This window comes from Protopterus annectens, chromosome 5.part0 (assembly GCF_019279795.1).
Source record: "Protopterus annectens isolate FY-2018-M chromosome 5.part0, PAN1.0, whole genome shotgun sequence".
In the NCBI taxonomy this organism is placed as follows: domain Eukaryota; kingdom Metazoa; phylum Chordata; order Ceratodontiformes; family Protopteridae; genus Protopterus; species Protopterus annectens.
The window spans coordinates 119,622,320-119,646,403 of NC_056735.1; the positions used below are offsets into that span (position 1 = coordinate 119,622,320).

General features: G+C 38.1%; 1 protein-coding gene across 1 annotated transcript in view; it reads left to right on the plus strand.

Annotated features, from left to right (window-relative positions):
- Positions 1-24,084, plus strand: part of OCA2 (OCA2 melanosomal transmembrane protein) — a 1,553,018-nt gene that overhangs the window by 514,401 nt on the left and 1,014,533 nt on the right. The window contains exon 11 of the mRNA XM_044071808.1: positions 2,377-2,515. Coding sequence (XP_043927743.1) covers positions 2,377-2,515 — 139 coding nt within the window. The remainder of the gene's footprint in view (positions 1-2,376; positions 2,516-24,084) is intronic.

Below are 24,084 nucleotides of genomic sequence, written 5' to 3' on the forward strand. Positions count from 1 at the left end.
GAAGTATTACTCCCACATCATAGAGGGGGGGAACCTAAAGGCTTTGTTAAATGAGAAGGAAGTGAGATGGCAGATTTTATTAAATGCCACTACTGCACCAGGTATAAACGAGAATATTTCTATTAAACCAATAATAGAAGCCAAGATGTGATTTATGTGAAGGCTTGAGCATTTACCTTTTTTAATAGGAGGAAATGATGTAATAGGGGGTTGTCTGAATGCAAAAATGTGAATGCCATTGGTTGGAATATCTTATTTAAATTGCCAGTATTGTGTTTTATGTGTTCTGATGAAGTCTAGTATCTTAGATGAAAGCGCTTAACCTTTTATATTGTTTTAAAATAAAAAAAGTTTTTTATTTATTATCACGGTTCGAGCGGCTGGTTCCTGGTTCCACAGTGTTTTTTTCAGTGTGATATATTAATTGTTGCAACTACATGGTTCTAGTTTTCATATCTCATACACTTCACATTTTGTGAATGGCAATCTGATTTTCAGCAGGATACATGCTGACAGATTGTCATTCACACAAATAATAGCAAATCTGTAAAAATAGCTACTGTAGTTCATTTTGGTAACCAGAACAATTTCACTTATTGTATAGAAGATGCACCCCCCCTCTAATCAAACACTGTTGTAAGGTTTTGGGGTACTCATGTCTCCACAGTAGTTTAGAAAGCCTTTTGATCTTGCCCATCTATTTTCCAAAGGCATTTCCACTAGATTCAAAGAAATCTTAATGCCCCTTTACTCATATCTTATAAGACCCATTAGTAAATGTAATGCACCTTTTGGCATGTATTTATCTAAATATGTGATACAACTTGAGAGACCTCAGATATTAATAATGAAAAAGATCTGTGGCCTCAAAAATCTTAATTATCAAGAATGGCTGGCAGTCCTTACTCTGTACTCAGTCTCTTATAGACTCCTTGGAGATCTACGTCTAGTCTTTTGTGCCATGAAAGATGCAACCTTATTTGATATTGTATTCACAGAACTAATGGTGCATCAAATACTTTGGTTATCAGTAGATAAATAAGACACTTTGGCATGATAGAGTCATATCCCAATGTATCTCTCACCTTTGAAACAAACTTCCACTACACATCAGAGTAGCACCCTTGCCACCTTCAAGGTAAATGCACATAACTGAATGTGCAGCCTCATATTCTCTCCTGATCTATATTGTTTGGACGTCCTTGAGGCTAGAGGGAAGTTCTAAACAAAGTTTTTTTTGCATAGGCTTGAAATGGTCTATGGACTGATTGCCTGGTACTTATCTATGTGAACATAGGTAAAGAAGGATTTATAATTTGTTTTGACTTCAGAGGTCAGCCTCAGTTTATGTTTTTTTTTTTCAGTGGACTTGTTACTGCTCATTTTTTTTGTAATGTTTTTGTTATTATCCTTGAAATGTATGCAGAATTCCTTAGTGTATTAAGGTCAGGGGAGATGCAGTCATAAATGAATTTTGATATGTTAGCATAGATTAGATATAGTTTGACAGGTTTATAGTCTTTAAATTCAGATGGGTTTGCTGAAAGAGATTTTGAGATTTTAAAGGGTAAAGTCACAAGCTTGTGATCTGACTTCACTGTGAAAGAATATACCAGAGAAGCAGCGCAAGAGGCGGCCATATTTGTAAGAATCAGGTCAATGTTCCCTGCCTCATTGCCAGCAGACTAGCATCTTAACATATTTGCTGTATTTGTGCAACAGAATACTTGATTTGCAGATGACAAATACTTCCTGAAACAGGCTTTGTTTTTTAATGTAGTATGACACATTTATAACATATTGTATTTATAGCATATTTTTCAAAAGATGACATCCTGTCATACTGATAATGTACTCAATATAGAAATCTGAGCCATGGTATTTAAATCCGCATTTTGATATGTCATTATTCATGCATATTTGATTGTTATCACAGCGTGTAGGAAAACAAAAGATAACACAATGTGCACTTCAGTAACAGACTTTGTTGTTACAGTGCATGTGCTGCCATTTGTTCTTAGACTATTACATGATGACAAGCGGCATAAATCCACAGAACAGTAATATGATGATAGCCTGCATGCTGTCCTAGCATGCCTAATGAAGATGCATGGTACTTAAATGTGATGATTTGCTTGAAGCCACATATTAGGATATGCCTTGTTTAACACTGTAGCCTAATTTATCTCTTCAAGGAGAAATATTGACAGTATTTTCTTCTCTTGCTGACAGTTGCTAATGCTTATTTACATATTTTTCTTGCATGTGTTTATGTGCCTTAGAGGTATGCATGCCCATTTAGCAGTTGTGTAAAATGTTTTAGACAGTCTGATTAAGGCTTTAATGGCTAATCTGTGTTCACTCTCCTCATGTCAGGTTATGTGAGGCGCTTAACCTCGATCCCCGACATGTTCTAATAGCGGAAGTAATTTTCACTAACATAGGAGGCGCTGCCACAGCAGTTGGGGACCCACCAAATGTTATTATTGTCTCAAAGCCAGACCTGAGGAAGAAAGTAAGTGTTTCATTTAGATTACTAATGAAATTCTCACTGCTATCTTACATTTTAACAAAAAATGTTTTTCAATGTACAAACCTTTCATTTTATGTAGTTATAGTAGCATATGCATTATTTAGCTACAACTTCTAGGGCTTTTCTTCAATGATTACCCAAGCTGGTAAACATAGCAAATAGATGGCCCTCATTTAGGATAAGTGAAAAATTCCCCCATTCATTTTCAGATATCTAACTGTGTTTTGAACAAGTCTGGTGGAAATTTCAGTATTTACCAGTGTTACTGTCAGAACAGACATACAGGATTTTGGGTTAACATTTCATCTGCAGAATGATAGATGAAAGTCACAGAACCTAACCATTTCATATTACAGTGACACTGAAATGTAACAGAAGTTTGTAGAGGGTTTCTGAACTGTCCGGTATTAATAAAACCGACAGCCTTCTGAGATAGCACCAATAAAACTCTGTAACCTACTCTTATATTGGTGTCACCATGTCCTTATATAACTTCTCTTGCACGATTTATTCCAATTCAAAATTAGTGTGTTTATATTTCATTCTCAGTGCTGCTTAGATTACTTTCTGGTTCATTTAGAAAGTCTTCAGCATTTTGTAATGCATTTAAAACAAACATGGAAACATGACTGCTTATTTTATTTTTTATTTTTATTTATTTTACATTTGTTGACCAGGTTAGTCTGATTGAGCTTAGTAGTCCTTTTTCAGCAGAGGCCCGGGGAGAAAACCTCCAACTAAATATACTAGAGACATTTACATAGTGATTTTACATAATAAGCAGTAGTAACAAGAAAAAGAAATAAAAATACAATACAAAACGTTTGAAAAGAATACAATGTCAGATTAAATACAGCTTACAAACAGAACAGTAGACTAAATTCTTCAAAAGAAAAAAGAAAAACTTTGAATTTTGTTATTATTATTTTTGTTAGCGAGATCTGGAAGAATTTATGGTTAAACTTTGCCTAAGGAGGACAAATACAGTGACAGGCCAATTAACTTTGTAGGTATTCTTTGGTAGCAGATTTAAATATATTCAGTTGCTTATATGACCGAATTTCAAGTGGGTAGGAGTTCCAAGCTTTGGTAGGGTTATAGCTGTAGAGGTTACATCCAAATTTAGTTTTAGGTTTGTGAGTTGATAGAAGGTCTTGGGTTGTACTTCTGAGAGGTCTAGCTGGAAGATAATGGGAGAGTAGAGAAGAGAGAGTGGAGCAGTAGGAAGGTTGATAGAGGATGCTATGAATAACCTGGAGCTGAGTGAGAAGGAGCTAATGTGGTAGTTCAAGCCAGTTTAGCAGTTTTAGAGAGAGGCAGTGGTGGGACCTATAGGTTTGTTGGGTAGCAAATCTAGCTATGTTGTTATAGGTAGATTCAAGTTTGGTGAGGAGATTTGAGTTGAGGTTTGTGAAAATCTGAGAGCTATGCAGTAGAGTAGGTAATAGGTAGGCATGGCAAAGAGTTATCCTGGCTTCTCTAGAGAGAAATTTTTTATTGCGGTATAGGAAGCCAAGTTTCTGATGAGTTTTGCAGATACCGCTGTTGACTTGCAAGTCAAATTTGAGCTGATCATCAATAATAACTCCTAGTAATTTTGTGTTTGACTCTACCATGATTAAGGTACTATATAAAGACTGTATTGAGAAGGAGGATTTCATATGTTTGATGATTTTTGGTAGAAAAAGTAGTAATTTAGTTTTTTTAGGGTTGAGTATTAGCTGGTTTTGAGAGAGCCAGTGTTCAACGGAGTTGAAGGTGGACTGTGTGGTGGAGATGAGCTCAGAAGGGGAGTCTGCAATAAAGATGACAGTAGAGTCATCAGCATATTGTACTAATGATGAGAGGGGGCAGAAGGAGTAAAGAGTATTGGTAAAGATATTAAAAAGTAGTGGCCCCAGAATGGAACCTTGAGGGACACCCGTCTTAACTGGAAGAAGAGAAGAGTGAGCAGAAAGCCATTTTACGGCTTGGAATCGGTCAGTGAGGTAGCTGGCGAATCGTGCTATAGTTTCTGAGGAGACGTTAAAAGTGGTTTGTTTTTGGAGTAGTAGAGGATGGGACATGGTGTCAAATGCCTTTGAGAGGTCTAAGAATAGGCAGGAGATAAGTTTGTTGTTATCTCTAGCAAGGGAAATAGTATTTAAGAAGGATAGTAGAGCTGTTGTAGTGCTATGTTTGGGTCTAAAAGGATGTTGAGTTGGTGTAATCAGATTTTCTTGAATTAGGTAGTGCACGACTTGTTTATGGATGCATTTTTCGAGGATCTTAGAGAAAGGGGAAAGGATAGCAATAGGTCTGAGATTAGTGATGTCTGTGGGTTTACCTCTTTTGTGTATGGGTAGGGTGTCGAATTGTTTCCATATGGTTGGCACTTTAGCCTCTGAGATAGAACGATTAAGACAGAGACAGGAAGGGTAAGAGGATTAGCAGGTATTTGAAGAAACTGAGAGGGGATGTTGTCAATGGAGGAGGAGCAAGGTTTTAATTTGAAGACCAGTGATTTTATGTAGCTGGTAGCTACAGGTTTCAGTGAGAATTTATTGGTAGAGTTTAAGTAGTCCACAGATTCCACATAATTAGAGATGTTATTTTGTGAGGATAGATTAGGGTTGGGTTTATTAAGGGGTTTATGGAAAAAAAACATGACAGACCAACTTACATTTGCCCTTGTTGCCATCCTGGTTTCTATAATACTGGTTTGTTAAAGTGACTGTCACACCCTTGCATCAGCTGTCCTTAGACATAATATCAAAACATCAATCTCTTATGCCCTTTTCCACTGAAGAAACGTTGTTGTGCTTAAGGCTGTACTTACTTTGTTCACTCATATTCATTATTTTTTATGTAAATGACTGACAGAGGCATGAAGCTGTTCATTTGTGTCCCAGGGGTGGGTGTTTCATTTTGGCTGATCTTATTGGACTACGGTCCTCTTGCATAGGATATTCTGTTTTTCAGAAACCATAATATCTTACTAGGATCTTCTGCTTCAGCTCCACTGATACTGCTACTAGCTGTAGAAAAGGTATCTTTATAAACATTTCTTCTTTGGAGGAGCAGGCCATAGTCAAGGAGCCTAGGATGAGGCCCACATTACAGTCACTCAAATCTTTATGCAGCTCTTTTGTCCCAGGGTTTCTTCCCTGAGATCATACAGATTAGTCAAGGATGTTGGAATAATTTCCTCTTGTGTACCTTCCTTTCTAATACTGTATGAGTTAATGAACATTTTGCTTTATGTTGAGGTGGGAGATGTTACTCTGAAGAGACATTTGGAATGACTAGACAGTTGGGTACTTAACTTGGGTGTCATTTTAACATCAAACTTTTTTAGTCTCAAGTATCCACATTATGATCACAGTCCTTTCCACTCACACTGAGGTATCCTTCCACCAGGGATAGCAGGTAAACCCTGTGAGCACAGTTCCTTCCACTCACACTGAGTTATCCTTCCACCAGGGATAGCAGGTAAACCCTGTGATCTCAGTCCCTTCCACTCACACTGAGATATCCTTCCACCAGGGATAGCAGGTAAACCCTGTGATTACAGTCCCTTCCACTCACACTGAGATATCTTTCCACCAAGGATAGCAGATAAACCCTATGATCACAGTCCCTTCTACTCACACTGAGATATCCTTCCACCAGGGATAGCAGGTAAACCCTGTGATCACAGTCCCTTCCACTCACACTGAGATATCCTTCCACCAGGGATAGCAGGTAAACCCATCCTCATATTTTTCTTGTTCCTTTTTAGCTGTACTTGCAGTTTGGCTCTCCCCCAAACAAGACTCATTGTAAAATTCTTGCATTTAGTGATCACTAAACCAGTATTCTCTAAGTGAGACTTTAGTTATTGAATCAATAACCAGTGCCCCTTCAGGAGATTCCTCTTTTGCCTATGTCCCTTGCTTTGTGTCAGTAGTGTCTATCAACTACTTCTGATTCACTGAGTGATCAAACAACTGATACTTAACCTAGAACTGCTGTCTGCTTATGTGCCTTGCTCAAAGTCACACAGTAGGCAATGGAGACTGAGGGATTCAAACCTTGGACTACTTGAAGCAACTTGTTAACATCTCATAGCCTTAATCAGTTGTGTTAACCGAGAGAGAGTAAGAGAGAGAAGAGAAGAGAAGAGGAGAGAGAGAGAGAGAGAGAGAGAGAGAGAGAGAGAGAGAGAGAGAGAGAGAGAGAGAGATACCAACTCCGAGATCGCTCCACATTGTAGAAAGGGCAAAATCTGCATAATGGCCAAATAAATTGTTTCCCTGTGTGGAAACTGCCATTCGCATTTTTTTGTTTTCGACATTTAGTGTTAGAGCTTTAGTTACTTGACTAACTAAAGCTTCGATCATGTAATATAGACCTGGGAAATTTTCATGCCCACTGCCTAAAAGATGAAGACTTTCTAAGTGTTCCCTGTTGGTCATCAGATCACAAGTTAAGATCACTGTAGGCAAAGTACACACACACATATATAAATATATATATATATATATATATATATATATATATATATATATATATATATATATATATATATATATATATGGGTCTACTTTACATGGTCGACTCTTCAGAAAGTCGACTTTCATATGGCCAAGACCATATGATCGACTTTCGAAAAGCCGACCATGTAAAATAAACACATAACACACACCACTTACCTTTCAACTGTTAGTAGGGGGCAAGCCACCCTGCACCCCCCATGGGGGGCTCCGCCCCCCCTGTAACTTAAATATACCAACTCCGAGATCGCACTACAGTGGGCAAGAGGAAATTTTCCCATTCCACACTGTATGGAGATAGTGGTTCCCCATGGTCAGCTTTTCGAAAGTCAATCATATGGTCTGGGCCATATCATAGTCGACTTTCTGAAAAGTCGACCATGTGAAGGGGACACACACACACACACACACATATATATATATATATATATATATATATATATATATATATATATATGAGTCTACTTCATAACATTGATATTTCATAATGTTGAATTTCATAACACTGAGACAAAACATCTAAATCCCAAAACACTGAAAACTCAGAACATTGAAAGTGTGCTTCATACATAGAAAACTACAATACATATGTAAATAATATCCTCTCCACCTATAACAACACCTAACTAACACACTTTCTACTACGTTTCTGCAGGGAGGCAAGCCCCCCTGCACCCCCATGTGAGGGGTTCTGTCCCCCACCCCACCCTGTAAATTAAGTATACCAACTCCAAGATCGCACTGCAGTGAAAAAAAGTTAATTTCCTAACCTCACTCTGTAGTGCAATCTTGGAGTTGGTATATTTAATTTATGGGGTGGTGTGGGGGGTTCAGCAGAAACATAGCAGAAAGTGCGTTTGTTAGTTAGGTGGTGTTGTAGGTGGAGGATCTTATTTACTTGTGCAATGTAGTTTTCAAGGGGTCCTATTAGAGGACCGACTATGCATTCTTTCAAATACGTCTTGGTCGAACTTGAAAAGACAAAAAGGCAAAATGATGAAACGGCATATATGCAAATTCTTTCTCTGGGAAAGAAATTGCTTGGCCGTGTCCATTACTTTGCCGTTTTTGTCACTGTAGTGCGATCTCAGAGTTGGTATATTTAAGTAGTGGGGTGTGGGGGCACAACCCCACCTTTATGTTATGTTTTGAGTGTTTTTTTTCCCTTTTCTATTCTTTTTTTTTTTTTTTTTTTTTTTGAACAGCGATTTTTTTCCCTTGGAAAAAATCGCTGTTCTAAGCGTTCAAGTTTGTAAGCTTTCGCTTACATGGGCTCGATAAATCATAGTTTGCTTTTCTAAGCATTCGATGATTTAATATAGACCCAGTTTTCAATGTTATGAAGCACACTTTCAATGTTCTGAGTTTTCAATGTTTTGGGTTTTCAGTGTTTTGAATTTTTGATGTTATATTCTCATTGTTATGAAATTCAACGTTATGAAATTTCAATGTTATGAAGTAGACCTATCTATATATATATATATATATATATATATATATATATATATATATATATATATATATATATGGATTCACTTCATAATCTCGAAAGACTGAATGTTAAATGAAAAAATACTGTAATAAAAAGATCAATACACAGGAGGTTCAGGTTCAGGTTCTTTACTAGTGTACACCAGGAGGCAAAAAAACGTACAAGTACAGAATTTTGTCTGAATGAAACAGGAAGAACACAACTTTTATAGTATTTCTTACTAGTATTAACCCACCAGGCTGTCGTAGTCAGTCACAAGGGGTTTTACATCACTTTAGCTTACAATATTCTATTCATCTAAAATGCTGATACTACATTTTGCTTAAAAACTTTTCTAGTAAACAACGTGGCCTTGCTAGCCACCTGGTTAGTTACAATACCCTTTTACAAAAGTTTCCACTCAAGGTTCTAAATTAATTTGAACATAATAGTAGATACAGTTCTCGATACACTTTCCTTGTTACATGTTATCACTTCCTCCTTGCAATCAGTGCGTTATCTAGTAACATATACAAGGTCGATTGCTCAGGCGGAAAAGAGCAGAAGATTCTCATTATTTCACACATTTAATTTCCTGACCCAGCAGATAATCACTTGTGAGAAGCATAAACATTAATTCTTGCTGATCTAGCAGCTGCTGGGGTCAGAGGCCAACTTGCAAAAAGGCACACTGCAGTTTCCAAAAGCTTCTTGCAGTTTCATATGAATTCATTTTTCTTGTCATAACATTAATAGAATAAAATGAATTATATCTTTCTTATTTCTTAATAAGCACTAAACATATACATTAATACATATTTTTCTAACATTTTCCCCCCTGTTAATACTTTTTATTCTATTCTCAGAAGTTTAAATGATTTTTATTTCTTCTCCTAACCTCTTCCACTTGGGACTTGCAGTTAAGAGAGTCATTCAGTTTAGACTTCAAGGAGAATTTCATTTGGAACCAATTCCTCAAGTTCAATGTCTTGATACAAGGTTTCAGAGACAGACATATCTATAAAATCTTTAATTAATCTTTTCATGCAGGGGATTCCACAGCAAACACATGCTCCTAATTGGAGTAAACCCACACAAATGGCAATCAGAATATTCATTAGGATGGAACCCCCCCCAAACAGATTCTGGAAAATATCCGTCAGAAGGTTTGGGCCTGGTTTGGTCATGGCCGACACTTGCTGAATCACCTCCAGATGGTTATTAATTTCATGTCTATTATCTGGTATGTACGCACAGCATTCTTCTTTGATAAGCTCACACGTACCACCTCTTGCTGCTAGGGTGAAGTCAAGAGCCATCCGATTTTGCAACACAACAGTTCTCATGGCATTCAGTTCATCAGTCACTAATTCAAGAGCAGAAAAAGTTGCATTACTCATTACTTCAAGATGTTTCGACAGTTTTCTCAGCTCCCAAATCGATTTGACTGCACCATACGCTGGGAGTATACCTGCCCAAGATATAACACTGTCACTCTAGCCCATATGAGTCAATTTGTCTTTGTCCTACATGGAATTATGGTCTTTCCAACCTGCTTTAACTCGCCCTACTGGATTCACAGGTTTCTTGATTGGATCTTTGGTTTTCTTGGAAACATCTCTCACGTTCTGTAATTTACCCAGAGGTAATTCCGCAGTGTGTCGTATGGCCGGAACCAGGTAGCCCAAAAAAACAACTGCTGGACCAATTCTCAGGTAGCCATTTGTATGCCTTTTTCCCACACACAAAATAACACTTTTCAACTTTAGTGCTAATACACACCAACCCTGCATGAAACATTTTCTTATCTATGATTGACAATTGTTTAATCAAAACAGGATTTCTTTGTACTTCATTCAATGTTGTTTTCATTGAGGTCAAATATGAATCATAGTTAGTATTGCAAACAGTACCCCCACTTTTAATCTTAATATAACATTTATAAGATATTGTTATGTTACAGTTACTCCAGCCCACCTGGAGAGTATCATTCTTGAAAAAACACACAATCCCTTTTTGTGTAACAGGTAAATACAATGCTATTTTATCCTGTGATCTCACAGTTCCTGTGTCAAAAAGCAAATTCTCCCAAGTCTCATTGATCCCTAAAGGGACAGCGGACATTAGTAGTCCTCCATATGCTGCTGGTATAGCGGTACAAACCCAGCAGTTTGAAATGTTCATAGTCTCATCATATACACGTTTAATTGCTAGGTATGTGTTAAAGTTTGGATGTCAATCTATGGATGTCTCATCACGTTTATCCAGTTTCACTTGTGTGGTTGAGAAATAAAATAAAACCACAACAAAAAGAAAATTGTCAAAAGTACAGTCAACAAGTGTACGCTCAATAATATGATTATGCAACATTTTTGAGGTTGGTCTGAATTCTTATTTTTGGCCATTTTGTTCTTGTTGCATAACAGTTACAATGATTTTATCAAGTTGAAAGTTCTTTACCGGTTTACAGTGCGTCAAATGGATCCAAGATGACCTTTCGGTTATTTTGACTGCAGTAGGCGTGGCCAGCAGTACCTGGTATGGTCCTTCCCACTTCGGGCTTGCCCAATTCTTCCTCTTTGTTACCTTCACCCAGATCCAGGACCCCGGGGCTAGAATCGCTTCCAATGGTCTGGTCTGTTCTTTATCTGAAAAAGAGTTAAACTGCAAGAGAGATTTATTTGTTAACAGTTTCCTCATATAACTAGCTAGTGAACTATCAGCCTCCTGGTCTGCAGACATGAGAGCTTTCCACTGAGGTACATAATATGCTCTCCCAAACACCATTTCAAAAGGAGTTAAACCCTTTGCATTTGGAACTGTCCGCATACTCAGCAGCGCCAGAGGCAGACAGTGCACCCAGTTCTTCTGTGTTTCGCTGACTAACTTTCTAAGTTTGTTCTTAAGGACTCCATTGTGCCTGTCCACCAGTCCTGCAGACTGAGGGTGATAAGCACAATGGTTCTTAAGGGAAATCCCAAAGAAGTGTCCCAATTGCTGTATGGTCTGATTCACAAAATGTGTACCATTGTCACTATAGAGCCTTTCCGGTATGCCAAATCTAGGAATAATCTCCTTTATGAGAGCTTTTGCCACTGTTGTTGCATCCGGGTTTTTAGTCGGAAAGGCTTTCACCCATTTGGAAAACATATCTACAATGACAAGGCAATACCTTTTGTTATCACATTTGTTCAATTCTATAAAATCCATACAAATAGTATGGAACGGATATGGCGGTGTAGGAAAACTTCCTTGTTTAGGTTTAAATGCCCCTTGTGCATGATGTTTGTTACAAATATGACATGCCGCACAAAATTTTTTTATGTAATTTGTGAATCCATATGTTTGGAATATTCGGTTTACTAACTGTACCATCCCCCCTGTTGAGACATGGCACTGCCCATGGCTCAACAAAGCTGCATATCTAAACAAATTAGACGACAAAATTGTTTTTTTCTCTTTGGAGATGTACAGCCCGTTTTCAAGGATTGCTCCTCGTTTTTCCCATTTTTGTTTCTCTGCTTTTGTAGTAAGCGTCTGCATTGTTTTTAACATTTCTAGGTCTAAAATTTCAGAGGGTTGTAATTCCTCGTCTAAAAGTAAAGTTTCTGAGCCTGAAGCTGCTTGCTTCGCAGCTGCATCAGCTCTCGCATTACCTTTTGAAATTCTGTCCTGCTGTTTCGTATGAGCTACGCATTTGCAAATAGCTACTTTAGTAGGTAACTGAATAGATTCTAACAATTCTAAAATAAATTGCGCATGATTCATTAATTTACCATTAGATGTTATCATCCCTCTATTTTTCCACTGCTGTGCAAAAACATGTACAGTAGAAAAAGCATACTGACTGTCAGTATATATGTTTACACATTTGTCTTTTGCTAAGGTACAAGCTCGTGTTAAGGCAATCAATTCTGCTGCTTGTGCAGACAAGTTATGTGGTAAGGATTGGGCTTCTAAAGTTTCAGTGTCTGTAACTATTGCATATTATAGGTTTGATTCCTATTTCTGCATCCTTTCTCAAAGGATATTGTCTCTTCTGTGGTCTGAATGCTGACTTTGGTGTAATAGTAACTGGTCCTGCTGTTCGAATAAGTCCTACATCTGACTTGCCTGGTATGTTACATAAGGCTTTCTCCTCTTCTTCTAATAAGAATGCTAATCAGCTGTCCTCGCTAGACTGCAAGTGTACAGCTGGGTGTGCCTGTGTTAGCCAATTCAGTTTTTGTTTCTGTATTCCCTGCTCTGATAATTCTAAATCAGTTTGTTTCTCGCATCTCATTACCTTTTCTCCTAGGTCTGTCCATTTTACATTTTTGTTCTTAGTTAAACTGACATGTGGCAATCTATTACATTTGTATAGTGCAAGGAATTCTTGAGGTAATGAACAGCTAACAACACTGTTTCCCTCAGTATCCCAGTACAGATTACGTAACAGTAATCTGTTTGCATGATTTCTGAACAATTCTTGCTCATATTCCTTATCAGGTCCTGGTGTGCTACAGTAATACAGAGTGCAATGCAACAAATGCTGTCAGTGTCAAGGGAGTGGGATTTACTGATGGCTACATTCATCAGTTCCTCGGTCACTGCCCCTGGACCAGTCATAACTAAGTCCTGGCTGTACCAGTAAAAAGTTTCACCCTCCGGTTGCACCACAAAAGTATCCATTTGTCGCTGTGCTTCCATACCCTGCATAGTCGGAACTACTGCTATGCCAAATATCTGCATAAGGTCCCTACCTAATAGGTTCACTGGACATTTTGCAGAAACAACAATTTTACTCCTTTGAGTCATCCCTGAAACAGGGTCAGTTATTGCTATATCATGGGAATGTGGTTCCCGGTATAGCTGTCCATTTGCAGCTTTCACTAATATATAATCAGGTGGTTCTGAATGTTCCGGTAACTTGGAGGGGTGTATCAGAGTCCGTGATGCTCCTGAATCACACAGGTATTTAACTTCCTTCCCCTCCACCAGAAGTGTAACTTCCGGTTTTGTGTCTGCTAGGTAGAGCTCTAGGCTCAATAATGCTAAATCTAAAACCTCATTTTCTTCATCCTCCATGTCTACTTGCACTTCCTCTACTCCTTTTATCACATTTACATTTGTTCTTTCTTTATTGTCTTTTCCCGATGATTTCTGACTCTCGTATGGTGTATCTTCACCATCATATAGTCAGTCCTCATCTCCCTTATCCTCTGTGGTTACCTTCTTATTTTGTTTGCAATCCCTAGCTAGATGTCCTTTCTTCCCGCACTTAAAGCATTCACCTCTCTTTTTCCTTTCTTCAAAGTCCTCTGACCGTTTGTCAGACTGTTTATTTCCCTGTGCATTTTTCTTACCCTTTTTACCAGACTGTAATACATAAACTTCAGCTCCGTCTTCAGCAGTGAAGACTTGTGCTTTCTTTTGCTTTTTGCTATTAAAATGTCTTTTAGCATGTCTAGCATATTCAAGTAAGGCTTGTAACCTACTTGTTCGATGATCTATCATATGCTTCATAATGAAGCTACTAATAGGTGCAATGCAACCTTTTAAAAATGCATTTTTCAATTGTTGTTCATACGGGGAATCATTCATTTGATTTACAGGAACTGTCATGCCACTATGATTGTCAAAGCACTCTAATAATCTGGCATAGTACCCATCTACTGTTTCATTTTCTTGCTGTATGCATTGATTAATACAAGTCCAGTCTGCTCCAGGTTTCCATTTCTCAGAGATTCGGTCTGTAAGGCCTTTTACTCTATTGTCAAGTTCTGCGTCACTATGTGGGAGTGGCTTAAATTCTGCATTACGAGGATTCCAGGTGCCACAAATCATGTGCCAATCTGGACCTACAATTTGTCTAACTACTTTTTCTACTTCTTCCCCATTTAAGTGGTAACTTAACCTCATGCCTTGTAAATCTTCTAGGAATTTTGTAAAATTAACTTTTGGATGGGGAATTCCCTCAGTAGCCTTCTGGATATCCTCCGGTGTCCACGGCCTATATACCAAGAGGGTTGGGTCCTGTCCAACCTGTCCTTCCTGAGGATTTGGTACCTCTATAAGTGGACATATTTCTTCCTCACTCTCAGCTTGTAAATTTCTCTCCATTTGATATGATTCTATGTCCCCCTGTGTTTTATGTGTTCGGGACCTAGTTTCAATGGGATCTCTAACAAACAATTTTGGTTTCACTGAGACATCAGGATACCGCGGAGGTGGACCAGCTTGTCCACCTGCTTCATATCCTGAAAAAGGGAGTGGGGGGGAGGAGGAGCCATTGCTACTACTATATTATTATCTTCTTTGTCTAAAAACAATGCCTTTGAATTATTACTCTTTTGTTCCCTACGGTTTGCTTCCTCAATCCACCTGTGTGCCTGAGGAATGCCTAATTGCCGTTGTTTCTTTGCCTGACCTTTTGTATCACTTTTAAGCTGTTTAAGAAGTTTAACAAGCAAAAATTTGTCTAATTTCCCATCAAATTCATATTTGTTAACCCATTTTGCATAATATCTAACATTATCTGCACATTGTAGTTGCATATATTTTGCGTCTTCGGTTAGGGGCGGGTCTCGCGATGTTTTAGTGCACTGATTTCCCATGTTAATAAATGTTACGTAACCCTTTTACCACGTGGTACCTCAACTTCAGTTCCTTTCACAGTTTATCTAGAATAACTGCCTACCTTATTCTGTTACCCTGATCTATGACCAAATAAACAGTAATTTTTCTTGTCCCTGATCTGTATGACAAATCTGACAAAAAAACAATATTTACTGTAACCTAGTCCCTGATCTAAAACAGAAAAAAGGCAAAAAGTCTCCCTATATGAGCCTCTGGTATTGAGCAGTCATGGTTCGCAGTGCAGATCCGCTCTTCAGCCACAGATCAGAAAGTGGCCAGCCTCTTTAAACGACAATTCAGTTGGAGGTCTTTTCACTCAAGAAGAACCATTTCGGTATCTTCTCCTGCGTGCAGAATTCGACCACCGCTACACTCTGAGGTATTCCGGTCCGCAAAGGACCAATCTGTTAAATGAAAAAATACTGTAATAAAAAGATCAATACATAGGAGGTTCAGGTTCTTTACTAGTGTACACCAGGAGGCAAAAAACGTACAAGTACAGAATTTTGTCTGAATGAAACAGGAAGAACACAACATTTATAGTATTTCTTACTAGTATTAACCCACCAGGCTGACGTAGTCAGTCACAAGGGGTTTTACATCACTTTAGCTTACAATATTCTATTCATGTAAAATGCTGATACTACATTTTGCTTAAAAACGTTTCTAGTAAACAACATGGCCTTGCTAGCCACCTGGTTAGTTACAATACCCTTTTACAAAAGTTTCCACTCAAGGTTCTAAATTAATTCGAACATAATAGTAGATACAGTTCTCGATACACTTTCCTTGTTACATGTTATCACTTCCTCCTTGCAATCAGTGCGTTATCTAGTAACATATACAAGGTCGATTGCTCAGGCGGAAAAGAGCAGAAGATTCTCATTATTTCACACATTTAATTTCCTGACCCAGCAGATAATCACTTGTGAGAAGCATAAACATTAATTCTTGCTGGGCTAGCAGCTGCTGGTGTCAGAGGCCAACTTGCAAAAAGGCACACTGCAGTTTCCAAAAGCTTCTTGCAGTTTCATATGAATTCATTTTTCTTGTCATAACATTAATAGAATAAAATGCATTATATCTTTCTTATTTTTTAATAAGCACTAAACATATACATTAATACATATTTTTCTAACACTGAAATCTTGAATTTCAGTTTTTCGAGACCATGAAATTAAATCCACACAACATCAAAAGCCCAAAACCGTGAAGCCCAAAACCTTGAAATTTAAATCACAGAACACACAGTACACACCAGACCACACATATACCACGACACCCACACCAAAAAATAAACAAACAAAACAACATACATCCACAAACACACACCCCCAACTTATATATACTGACTCCGAGATGCACAAATAGCAAACAAAAGCAAATGCACACACACATTCTACAGTCCCCCCCCCACATACACACACATGCACGCACACACACACACACACACACACACACACACACACACACACACACACACACACACACACACACACACACACACACACACACACACACACACACATCACATATGTCAGTACACTCACATACACTCAAACTCTCACCCAAAACTCTTACAAAACACTCACTTACCTGACATTACACCTAAATCCACACACGGCACTGCACACTATCCACATACAACCCCGGACATTATGTAGCGTAAAGCCACAACTGCGAATTTGAGATATTTGAATTCGCGATTATGCACTTTCACTATTTCAAAACTTTGACTTTATAGTCTCGAGATACTGAAGTTTGACATTTCAGTATTTTGAGATTATAAAGTGTTTATATATATATATATATATATATATATATATATATATATATATATAGATAGATCAGATTTGTTATGGACAACAACACTGTGCCAAATAAACTCCCTGTCAAACACGGTGAGGAGATGCTATGTCTAAGAACATCTGATGTTCTGAAGACCATGAGATGAGTAAACCCAAGAAAAGCATCTGGTTCTGATAATATTACGGGAAGGGTTCTAAGAGACTGTGCTACCCAGCTGTCCGCTCTACTAACAGATATATTCAACACATCCCTGCATCTAGCCATTGTACCCAGTTGCTTCAGAAATATGATAATCAATCCCTTACCCAAAAAGTACCGACCAACAAGCCAAAATGATTACTGGTCAGTTGCACTTAAATCAGTTGATCAAGAATCATATCACTTCAAGCCTACCTGCAACACTGGATACATTACAGTTTGGTTATAGATCTAACTGCTGCAGAGCTGATGCAATAGTTATAGCACTTCATGAATCTTGGCACATCTAGAGAACAAGAATTACTATGTCAGAATGCTGTTCATCGATTTTAGTTCCACCTTTAACACCTTTAACACTGCCATCCCTCAGAATCTGATACCAAAGCTGATCCAGCTGGGCACCAACACCCCTGTATGTAAGTGGATAATGGACTTTCTCATCAACAGACCCCAAAATGTGTGTGTGGGAAATAACAGTTCAATCAGTATTGCACTGAGCATGGGCGTCCCTCAAGGCAGCATCCTGAGTCCTCTACTGTTCACCTTGTTGACACACGACTGCATGACCAAGCATGAATCCAACAAAATCATCTAGGTTGTGGATGATACCACTGTCAGAGGTCTTGTCAGAAATCATGAGGAAACAGCCTACAGGGATAAAGTGGAGCATCTGATAGGCTGGTGTGACAGCAACAATCTGGCCTTAAATCTAAGCAAGACCAAAGAATTAATAGTGGACTTCAGGAGGACACAGAAGATACATCGACCTCTGGAAATTAAGGGGATGGAAAGGGTCAAAAACACCAAGTTCCTGGGGGTGCACATCTCAGATGATCTATCATGGTTGATGCATATTAGCCACACAGTGAAGAAGGCACAACAATGTTTGCACTTCCTACAGAAACTGAGAAAGGCAGACCTGTCTCAGTTCATCTTCAAAGCCTTCTACAGGCTCTCTCTCTCTCTCTCTATATATATATATATATATATATATATATATATATATATAGACATATAGACATATATATATATATATATATAGACATGTATATATATATATATATATATACACACACACACACACACACACACACACACACACACACACACACACACACACACACACACACACACACACACACTGTGCATCCTGGTGTGTCCTAATATAAACAATAGCCAGGATATATATATATATATATACATATATATATATATATACATATATATATATCTATATATATATATATATATACATACACACATATATATATATATATATATATATATATATATATATATATATAGTTCCACTTCTAACCATCGAAATTTCAAAACATCGAAATCCTGATCATCGAGACCAGAACATCGAATTTTGAAACATCGAAGGTTACAAATGTAACCAAAAAAAAAAAACAAAAATTGTAACAATTGTATGCAGGGGGGATGCGCCCCCCACACCCTCCTACTTTAATATTCCAACTCCGAGACTGCACTACAGCGGAGTAAAGGGAAATCTCCCATTTAGTATTATATGCAGAAGTGCTAAATGGGAGATTTTTCCGTACCCTATCTGTAGTGCCATCACACAGATGGCACATAGACACACACAGTATGCATGGCACCTTGGTGCCCTGCAAAAGCACAAACATTCTCCCACCTACACTTACCTTTTTCTTCCCCTTCAAACCTTCGATGTTTTAAAACTCGATGTTCTGGTCTCGATGATCTGAACTTCGATGTTTTAAATGTTCGATGGTTTGAAGGGGAACTATATATATACATATATATATATATATATATATATATATATATATATATATATATATATAAATATGGGTGTACACCTGACTTTCATAACATTGAGCCAACAACATTAAAAGTACAAAACACTGACTGCTCAGAACACAGATGTTTAACTAACAGTAAGTAACTGCTTGGCCAGCATGTTGACCTTTTCCCCTGACCACCACGGTAGAGGGATCTCAGAATTAGTATATTTAGTTAGGGAGGTGTGGGAGGTGGAGCGTACATGGTTGTGTTTTCTTTGCTTCTGTTTCAGGTTTTTTGTTGGGGTAGCCAATGGGTTACATACCTTTAGTTGAATGCCGGTGATCCAAGCGGTCAGTGTTTTGGACATTCAGTGTTGTTGGCTTGATGTTATGAAAGTCGGGTAAGTGGGATTCCATTTATATGAAGTAGACCCATATATATATATATATATATATATATATATATATATATATATATATGTATATATATATATATATATGTGTGTGTGTGTATATAGATATATATATATATATATATATATATATATATATATATATATATATATATATAAATAAATATATATGGGTTCCTATCGCGTGATCGAAAATTGTGAACGGCAAACATGTATTGAGTGAACCCGATTGGTCAAAACGTCACGTGCGTAACACGGAAATCGTCGTAGGGAATATTTTCCCTTTACTACAATGCAGTGTGATCTCGGAGTAGGAATATTTAAGTAGCGGGGGTGTGGTGGGCGTTTAGGTAAGTATAGTTGTTTATTTTTATTTTTTTATTATATTTAAAAAATTTCAAACATCGCTCATATGGTGTCGAGATATATATATATATATATATATATATATATATATATATATATATATCTATTGTTTACATTTGGATACACCAGGATGCACATTTGCAAGCCCTGCCCCCTGGTGTGCAGTGAGCAGACATTGTAATTATAATGTACATATAATTTTATGATTTTAAGGTGTTCTTAATGAGATTAGAAAGTAAAAAGGTAGATGTCTTAATACCCATTGGGGAGCTTTCCCCCTGCAACCTCCACTGCATAGGACTACAAGGCAGTGAAACTTAAAATTTTGTGTAGTGGGGGGGCAACAGCTCCCTAGCTAGATGTCTATAGTCTTTCTCTCTCATTAAGTTAGTAATGCCTTTTTACGTAAACCTTCTTAAACTTTTTAGTCTTCACAGAATAAAACTTGCATTTAAAAACAACTGCTACACTTGAATGACAGCCCCATCAGAAAGTTAATCAAGTCAGCATCGCCCACAGCTGTGCAAACATGAAAGGTGTGTCCTAATATAAATGATGGCCAGTTTATATCTATATCTATATCTATATCTATATCTATATCTATAGCTACATCTACATCTACGTCTACGTCTACGTCAACATCTACATCTACGTCTATGTCTATGTCTACATCTACATCTACATCTACATCTATATCTACGTCTACATCTACATCTACATCTACGTCTACATCTACATCTACATCTACATCTATGTCTATGTCTACGTCTACGTGTACATCTACGTCTTCGTCTACGTCTACATCTACATCTGCATCTACATCTATGTCTACGTCTACATCTACGTCTACGTCTATGTCTATGTCTACATCTACGTCTACATCTACGTCTACATCTACATCTACATCTACATCTACATCTACGTCTACATCTACGTCTACGTCTACATCTATGTCTACGTCTACATCTACGTCTATGTCTACGTCTACATCTACGTCTACGTCTACATCTACATCTATACTGCATGGGGCTTTGAAGAACATTATTATTAGATGGCATCCCTTACAGAGATTCTAAGAAGCAATTTCAAAATATGGAAAGCTACCCAGGGCCTGCTTTGTGATAAAACATCTGTCTGGCTTAGATAATCAGAGGAAGAACTGTCCATAAGTCCCTCTGCAGACACCAGACAGGAATAAGGCAGTCTAATGAAAGGATTACAGAGACCAGTCCAGAAAATTCTAGAACTGTCCTCTTTTCTAAACCATCACATCTGTGGTAGCCTCTGTTTCCTCCCAAACACTGTTGTCCAGCTCTTTGTCTTCAGATGTGTGAGGTCAGGTGGAGTGTACAGTCTATGCATCCTCACTTTAAGGTGCTTTTAGAGATTTAAGTCATAAACGACTATTGGGATTTTGGAAGTCCAGTAGTAGGACTGACTGTTTCTGCAGGTTTGAATGACTTCAGTTGTCCTTGAGCAGTGGATTGCTCACCATTGATGAGACCTGTTGAATACTCCATAAGGCTCTCCCAAACCCACTTTCAGGCTGCCCATTTTTCATGTATGACTTCTTGAATGTTTGTTCAGTTTATGCGGTTGTAGATGAAATTAATGGTGCTACATTTTAGCAGGTAGCTCAGTCTACATCTGCACCCAACCCAGCAAGGGACTCTTCAGATTATAAGCCATTTGAGGAATGTCGCACGTCAGTTACATGACCTGGAAAGGTGAAAGGTAATGTTCTGAGTTGTCATAACATTAATTTTCAAAATGACAAATCCACACGAGTAAATGCTAGTCTGCATTTGTTCTTGTGGATTCGTTATTTTGAATGGAGACTGCACTATAGTGGGGATCGGGAAATTTGCTGTTTCCTTCATTGTAATGCAATCTCAGAGTTTGCATATATAAGTAGCAGGGGGTGTGGGGGGTGCAGGGGGGTTTCCCCCTTGCAAAACGTTCATAGGAAATAACCGGAAGTGTAGGTATTTTCGGTAAAAATGACATTCTTGAGTTGTCAACTTTCCTTAATTCCTACTTTCGGTTATGTGAATGATCGGTAATGTGTTTTGCGACATTTCAGGTCACATATATGCACACTCACAATTGTCAGTTGTGAGATTTCGATAGTAAACCATGCTGCTCCATTTACTAAATGGACTGGCACCAAGTATAAGGCTATTAATTGAACAACATCCTGTTTTAAGTCTCTGCTGATTCCAAAGACTGAAAAATCTTAGGCCAAGTGAATAAAGAAGTTTGTGCCCTACCATCTTGAGATCATCTGTCATTATGAAACGAATAGGTGGCTACCATATCTAAGACTGACCAAAACAAAGACTAGTCTTCCACTAATTTCCACTTTAAGGTTTCTTAATCTGGAGATTGTATAGTGTGGTGAATTCATATGGACTTTTGTCATCTCTAATTCAACTGTAAAAAACACCTAAATGTTTACCTGAGGCAGGTGAATGCTAAACTCTGGTCATCACTACCCTGTGTGTTACACTTAAGGATATCATTTTACAGGCCTGCAGACATCCTGACTTAGGCAATTCAGCCCATGGAAGACAACCACCACAACTGCCTACCTCTGAACAAACTGACCTTTCTGAGATGCACCCTAAAGTGCTGTCCAATGGAGATGCAAAATACCCCAGCATCTGATTACTCTTTTGTCCAGCAGAGAAGCTAAATCCACTGATAAGCCCAAAGCTGTTGTTGCACACTGCCTCTAAAGTAGTAGTTTGTCTGCCTTATTGCACACAGGATGCCATAAGTGCAGTAGTTAGAGTCACTGCCTTTGTTGGCTGCCTCCACAGAGCTGTTTGGGTGGGACCTTCTTCTTTACACATGAAGCTTATACAGAATTTCCTAATTGCTCCCTTTAGAGGTAGCCACAGGTGACTTCCATTAGATGAATAAGACTGTTACTGCAGTGAAGGACTTATAAGTACCCTCTCCTTCGATCACTGAAAATATGCCTTCTTGTTTTACATGTAAAGATACTAGCAAATGTAGGCCACATGTGAGGTCTCATTGACAACCAGTCTCTCTAGCAAGTCCTGTAACAGGAGTTTGGCATCCTTTTTGGACTTCTAGCAGTTCATTTTACTCTAATCTGGATGCCACAGAAGTTACTTATGTTTGCTCTGACTTGAAAATCAATCATCCATACCCAAGTGGGTTCTGGATATTATCCGAGCAATGCATATAGAATCATAGAATATACAAGGGATCTTGGCCCAGTGGCCATTTATGCCTTGCCAGTATGCACCCTTGGACCTTACCTGCTTTTTCAAGGATTAACAGGACAATCATACCAGGGGTGCATTTGTGGATACTAACCAGCTGTTTAATTTTAGAAGGAATAAAGTGTGTGATTATTATGGAGCAGCAAAATGTTGCACAGAAAGGGGTAAACATTGTACAATAAAAATATATCTCCAAAGTGTTTTTTTTATTTGCTAATGCTAGTTTATGTTCCTGGTTCCAGTGTTAATAAGACTGTTTGATTTGCAAGACGGCTTGTATCACTGGATCCTTAATGGCCTGAAAGGCTAAGTACAGATTGCCCTTAGAGAGTCTATAGGGCATTGAATAAAGGGGCAGTGCTTCCAACCTCTCTTAGTTTTGCCTTCTGCCCCATTTTGAAAAGGATCATCATGGACTGACGACTTGCATCCCACTACTGGCAGCAACTGTGAATGAGAAAGGAAATGTTGTGGTTTTTCAGGTTCTTGCTCAGAGTTAATGTGAAAAAAAGTAAGATGTACTTATTTATTTATGTGTTTATTTATTTTCATGCAGGCAGCCTGGTACTTCCAGTATTAAGCAGACACTGTTTTGCACTTGCCTGCTTAGTTGTAGGTTTGCTTTTCCAGCCTTAAAAATAAAAAAAAAATTTACTTGGGACATTCATTTGGCCAGACCTTGAAGTTGCAGGCTATTGATCTTTGGTCTGCTAACTTGCTAGCCATTAGGTAAGTTGCTGAAATTCCCCACAGTGATTGGCTGAATTTTGGTTGGGGAAGAAACAGAGTTGGGAGGATCTTTATATAATCTGCTGGTGTGGCAGTTTAGTAACAAGGAGTACTGAATGTTTTTATCCAATAATTTTCTCATCATTATTTAGAGAAGGACCTGTTTTGGTATAGTCAGCAGCTTCAATGTTATTCAGTTAGATAACTGAAAAAAGATTAGGGATTTTATTGAAATATTATTTTACGATGGACTAAAAGAATTCCTTCTTAACCTTACTTGCTCCCCTGCCGTTCGTGTGGTGCCCATGGAAAGTGAGATACTGACTGCTGTCTGATACAAAGCTTCCTTGCCAGAGGCTGGTGATGGAGCCCCAAAACCCGAAGAGCAGTGGATCTGGTAGGACTCAGGA